Source organism: Astatotilapia calliptera, chromosome 20, assembly GCF_900246225.1.
Source record: "Astatotilapia calliptera chromosome 20, fAstCal1.2, whole genome shotgun sequence".
In the NCBI taxonomy this organism is placed as follows: Eukaryota; Metazoa; Chordata; class Actinopteri; order Cichliformes; family Cichlidae; genus Astatotilapia; species Astatotilapia calliptera.
The window spans coordinates 30370182-30376655 of NC_039321.1; the positions used below are offsets into that span (position 1 = coordinate 30370182).

At 44.8% G+C, this 6474-nt stretch overlaps 1 protein-coding gene across 1 annotated transcript; it reads right to left on the minus strand.

Moving 5' to 3' along the window:
• Positions 1-1353: 1353 nt before the first annotated feature.
• LOC113012934 (potassium voltage-gated channel subfamily A member 3) lies at positions 1354-6098 on the minus strand. Its single transcript, XM_026153393.1, has 2 exons — positions 2923-6098; positions 1354-1416 (listed from the first exon to the last, which is right to left on the minus strand). Exon 1 carries the CDS (start codon positions 5849-5851, stop codon positions 4256-4258), a length of 1596 nt encoding a protein of 531 aa, XP_026009178.1. The 5' UTR covers positions 5852-6098; the 3' UTR covers positions 1354-1416; positions 2923-4255.
• Between the last annotated feature and the right edge of the window lie 376 nt (positions 6099-6474).

The following is a 6474-nucleotide window of genomic DNA, read 5'->3' on the forward strand; positions in this document are numbered from 1 at the left end:
TAGGTTTCTTTTATTGAACAATTTAGAGTGAGAGAAAGGCAGAGGGATACTAAACACAGGTTGTTAGTCTCCCTTCTAGTTAACTTAAAAGTGGAAATGTACTTTGGAAATGTATTGAATCCAGACATCCCTCTGGACGTAGCTGCAGGAAGGTTTTCTGAATCTTTTCAGAGTGTCTATATTTCTACCTAAAAGCTAGTTAAACAGACCAACAAAAAGTATAAAACTTGTTCACTGATTTATTGAGGAAAATGATCCAACATTATATATCAGTAAGTGGCACTAAAACTTTGCCTTGCAACTGTAAATGAGTGCATTTTCCTTTACAATTTGGCTACTTTCAGACTCTCTACATGGGTCATGTTTAAGACAGCACAAAAATAACACAGAACAAACAAGCCGCCCCATGACAACATGTTGCCCTTTCCCATAAATCAAGAGTGCACTCTGGGAAGGAGAAAGCCGTCCAAAGGCATGTGTATGTGCTGCATGTGTCTGTGTTTGTGTCTGCATAAACGCCTTTGTATTTTCCTCCACGTACAGTATATGTCAATGGAATAGCAGCGACCAGCACATGTACATATGCGTTTGTCTCACATATTACAAATACACAACACATAGAACTAACAAAGGCAAATGACTAACAGTCGTTGAATTTGTATCACAGTTTTATAGCAGTAACTTGTGGATGGCCTTGGTTTTTGCCACTTCTGTCTTAATGTTGGTCAGCTGTTGTCCATGATGAACATCTCCTCCCGGAAAGGTGAATACAGAATGCAAAAATCCTTGATATTCCAGTAACGCGAAAGTGCTTTGCAAAATTGCTGTCTTGTTTTCTGCATCTATCCTTTTGAATTTTATATAGAAAGCATGTGGTGAAAAAGTCCGTTGCAGCTGAATCCTGTCACTGTCTCAACAACTTCTGACCCTGCGATGGTTCCATTCACAGTGCTTTAGCCTCAGCGCGGAAGCAGCTACAAAACTGCAGCTACAAAACTGGATGTTGAGTGTCCATTATAAGCTTTTCAAAACTGCATGTTGTTGCATTTTGGAATGAGCTGTGGTTCGCTGGAGGGGCGTGGCAGGGTGATTAATAGGCACAACTTGTTAATTCAGGTTCAAGGGCACCAGCATGAGCAAGAAGGCAGGGCGGGAAGAATTAGTCCAGAGAGATTTCTGTCTCAATTGCTAACTTGGCCAATCTGGCCCAACAGGAAGACCGGAGTCGCATCGCCCCTAAATGGAAAAATAAGGTCACTGCAGGCTAATGGCTAATCTAAATGCCTTCAAAATGACTCAGCTTTTCTAAGTAATTAGCACCTGTATCAAATCAATTTAGTTTGTTTACCTAAATGGGAGGCAGTCTAACTGGTTTCGTTGGGGGTTCCAGGAGGTCTGAGCAGAGAAAGAGTTCACCTAAGAGAGAAAAAGACAAAATGGGGAAGGAAAAGCAAAACTATTAGTTTTGTGGTCTCTGCAAAAGCAAAGCTACTTCTCTTCCTTCTTTTGTCTCATTAACAGTCGGGCAAGAACTGTGTAACTCTGAATAACGTCTTAGTGAGGAGAGCGTTAAGGACAGGAAATTAAAGTCTGACAGACATGATTGTAACTCTCAAGTGACCTGTGTCGACTTGAAATTAGCAGAAGTGAACAAAAATTGAAAGGATGAGTGCACTGCAGTGTGCAATGTCTCTAACAATCGTGTGGATTATTAGAGGCCCGGGAAATAAAGGCTTCCAGACTGGCCAATCCAGTTAGGTGAAAAACAAGTGGCTCCCATTTCTGCTTATTCACTTTCTGATCTATTAGTGTTTTCCTCTGCTAGAGATTTTATGTAACATGAGAAATGAGCAGGCTTCCAACTGATGATCAATATGGAGCTCACCACTGAAAAAATATAAAAATGCCAGGGATCAAATTGAAAACTTATAATCAATCAACGAAAAGGTTTAATCTGAGGCACCTCCCACTTTGCCTTTTAGGGTGTCCCTCCAAATGAAGCTACCATGATTATCACTAACTGGAAAGGTACACAAAAGATGTAATTTTGTGTAATCATTTAATTGCGTAGTCAATAGTTTAAGAATAATTATATTTCCCTTGTCCTGGCTTTCGAAAGTTTTATCTCTGCCTCACTCTCGTCTCTGCTTTCTGTTAAGTGACCAGAGTCAGGGCGGACACTGGGCATAAACAGACATAAATCTGGAGGATCATCAGTGCAACGGTATCAAAGATAGGACTGTGTTACATGAAAACGCACGAGTATTTTAAGACTTTTAAGACCAAGCAAACAACAGAAAACCCCCATTACAGATTCCATTTCTTACTTTTTAAATAATTACAATGTATTCAGTTATTACAAGTACAAGCCTTCTTTTTTTCTCTTGCTTTCTAATATCACATCCCCTTCATATCCATGAGAAATGACAAAGGTCACAAAGCACCTGTTCAATTAGGAGATTACGGCCACCAGGGGGCAGCACAGTACACAACCTGTGTGAGCACGCCTTCGGTGTTCTTACTCATTTCTTAGACAGCGTCAGCATAAGGTGAAAGACACGAGGATCACAAATCCTGCACAAAGACTGACGAGGGTCTAAACATTAAAACACATACATGCATGCATGACATCACTACACTGTTCGATGAAGGACGAAAGCCAAAAAACCTTCTTACGTCACAATAACGATATAAAATGGATTTGTAGATAACTGACTGGCCTTTAACCTGAGTGCAGGTTAATTTAGCGTCAGTGCGTCTCGTGATGATAACTTGTTAGATTGAAATGACCTGCCTGAACTTTCCATTCAGTAAATTGTAAATTGTAAATCTCCAAACAACAAAAGCCGCGGGTCTTATGTTATGACTTACGCCACAGTGATCGTTCAGAATGAGACGAGCACCACAGTGCTTAGAACTTACCAGCTGTTTTAGTGGGAGAACAGCAGCCTCTGCTGAACGCCGACAGCAGCGCACTCAGGGCAGCCAGACAATGTGCTCCCAGTCCATTCACAATTTCCTCACATGTCTCTTCTTCGGCCTCTCTTGACAGACAGCTTTGGAGCTATCTGTGTCGAGCCTGTGCTGTTTTGTAGGACTGTTGTGATTAACAACCTCCTTGGTGGGATTTGTTTCGTGTCGTTGTTCTGGTCACTGGGGGGGCTTGCAGATTAGCGTTAGTGGGCGTGTTTGGGCGTCTATTTTTTATGCAGCGAAGCACGGTGCCCCAACATCCTTCTTACACACCGAAGACAACCCATTAAGATGAAAATCTTCAATATTGCTTCCAAGCAATCTGGGAGGTTACTGTGGAAACAAAGGTGCCATGGTAACGGTGACTGGGTGGGTTACCGAGGTAACGACCGTCGCCATGGAGACTGCATCACAGTGGGCTATATTCGAGGCATCCGAAAAGAGACACGCTCCATCTTTGATCACTGTTTGTGTGCGCAAAAAAAAAAAGCTCAGTGTTTCTTCGCTGCACGTGTGTCTTGCATCGATAATGAGAGCTGGAGTCGGCTGGCCCCTGTGTTTACATGTCGCCGTTTAACCATTAAAATAGCCAACCAGGAGAATGCATACAAAGAAATTGTTGGGAATTCTTATATATATGTTTTTTTAAAGAGAATAGCATTTGGACTAGACTTTAACGCACAATAAAGGCATAGCACAAAACGCTCTAATTGAGATATTATATGCTGAACTGTGTTTTTCAGACGTCACATGTGTTTAAACACGCACACACAAACATATTTAAATGATTCTGGATATTATACATAGCCGATGATGGACGGATCACGACCCATAACGCATGTTAATACAATGTGAGTGCCCTTCAAGTATTATACATTTGTGCACATCTGTCACAGTTATACAGCTTCTATGTCTACCTGTTGTGAAACATATACTCACTATTGCCCGACTCACAACAGGTCAACCCCCCTCACTCAGAGAAGAATGGTAGGCCTAAAACTTTATAAGGAGCTCTTCATCTTCTTACAAGCGCGAATGGAACCACACAGAATTATGAATTCATACCACTGAAATGAAAAATCCCGATTCTTTGAATGGACAGCAAAGCAGCATCTCTGAACGTGCAGGTTTCGTTCTTTCGCTTCTTTTTTCTGTTTTTTTTTTCTTCTTCTTTCTTTCTGATCTACAGCTGCTCCCACGCGCTGGTGCGCAACGGCAGAACCAGCTGTGTGTTGATTCGTCACCACGTCCTGTGTTCAATGTTATGGCTCTAAAATAATGGCTACACGTCGGTGAAAATCTTTTTGTTTATATTCACACAATTCTGCGAGTTGTTCTGAGCGGTAGTGGGGAAGTTGGGCTGCTGTTTGAACGTGCTGTTTATCCCGTGCTCTTCTATCACCATGTACTCGCTCTTGCTGAGTGAAGAAGAAGAGCGAGTCTTCCTCAGCTCCTCGGTGTCTGCTAAAGGCTGACAGCTGCCCACGTGCAAGTACTGTGCCTGCTCCTCGCCCTCCGTTTCTCTGTGGTAGAAATAATTAAAATTGGAGACGATGACAGGTACAGGCAGGGCAATAGTCAGCACGCCAGCAATTGCGCACAAAGACCCCACAATCTTTCCCCCAATTGTCACGGGGTGCATGTCTCCGTAGCCCACTGTGGTCATGGTGACAACAGCCCACCAGAATGCGTCCGGGATGCTGTTGAAACCCGATTCTGGGTCGTCTGCCTCAGCAAAGTAGACAGCACTGGAGAAGAGGATGACACCGATGAATAAGAAGAAGATGAGCAGGCCCAGCTCACGCATACTGGCCTTTAGAGTCTGTCCTAAAATCTGAAGCCCCTTAGAGTGACGCGACAGTTTGAAGATACGGAACACCCGAACAAGCCTAATTACGCGCAGAATGGCTAAAGACATGGCCTGCTGTCCGTTCCCTTGTCTTTCTGCCAGCTCTGTGCCCAGTGTGATGAAATAGGGAACAATGGCCACAATGTCTATAATGTTCATAATATTTTTGGAGAACGTGGCCTTACTCGGGCATGCAAAGAAGCGCACTAGCAGCTCGAATGAGAACCAGATTATACACAACGTCTCCACGACAAAGAAGGGGTCCGAGAACGGGCTGATGAAATAGGGGAGTGTGCCATTTATCACAGGCGCAATGGTGATTGGATCCCTGTTCTCATCCCTGAACTCCGGCAATGTCTCTAAGCAGAAAATGACAATGGAGATGAGAATGACCAAGACTGAGACTATTGCGATTCCCCGGGCGGGACCAGAGCTCTCTGGGTACTCAAAAAGCAGCCACACCTGTCTTTGAAATTCATTCTCAGGCAACGGTCGCTCCTCCTCCTTTATGAAACCCTCATCCTCCCTGAACTTCTCCATAGCCTCCTCGCCCAGCTCGTAGAAGCGTATCTCCTCAGAAAAAATGTCAATGGGCACATTCACAGGTCTTCTTATGCGTCCGCCAGACTGGTAGTAATAGAGGATGGCATCAAAGCTGGGTCTGTTCCGATCGAAAAAGTATTCATTCCTGAGGGGATCAAAGTACCTCATCCTCTTCTTGGGGTCACCCAGCAGCGTCTCTGGAAACTGCGAGAGAGTCTTTAGCTGCGTTTCAAATCGTAACCCTGAGATGTTGATGACCACCCTCTCGCAGCATTCGTGATCCGGTTCATAACGGTCCAGAGAGTGGTGGCCCGGGAGAGCCGCTGACTCTTCTAGCATGTTGTCACAAGCCACAACAGTCATCACGTCGGCTTCTGTCTCGGTGTATCCGTGGTTCACCAGGTTGTCGCCCCGGGTTTTGGTTGCGCTTGGCGGGGGTGATTGAAGGAGGCTGAGGTGGTCGTCCATGCGCGGTTGAAGACGCATACAGGGGCGGCCGCCTCGCCCCCTCCGCGGACCCCGGTCAACCACAGCCGTCGCCACCACAGCCTAGTCTCCTCTACGTCTCTCTCACTTTCTTCTCTCGCTTCACTTTCACTCCCCACTGTTGCTCTTCCCGCCCACGAGGAAAGATCTGGGTTTATAAACAGCCCTTCCACCCGCCCACGACGCGCCAGCGCTGGGTAACTTCACCCTCCTCCTCCAATCGTTGGACGCTCCTTTATACAGAAAAAGCAACAGACGGGCGTCACTCAGCACATCGTTTGGGCGTGCCCACCTTCTTCTACCCCTCTCCCGTCTTCTAGACGCGCGCTGACACACACAGACTCTCTCACACACACTTGGCGAGTACAAACAGTCTCCTTTTAAACAAGGTCATTGCCCATAGATGGGATATTTTCAAATAGGCTGCTCATGAATATATCACAGCTTCATTTCCACTCGAAAGTATCATAAAAGATGCACCAGCACCAGAAATAAATTAGGGTGTGTCCTGGTAAAGTACTGCACCTAATTCTGCAGGCGATAATATTATTTAAATTAGGCTCAAGGAAAATGGTTAACGATTGATATCCCGTCTGAAATCTGAGAGATAATTAATGCCGAGT

Excerpts from the sequence above, each read along its gene's own strand:
- LOC113012934 (XM_026153393.1), bottom strand. The coding sequence starts at position 5,851 with ATGCGTCTTCAACCGCGCATGGACGACCACCTCAGCCTCCTTCAATCA.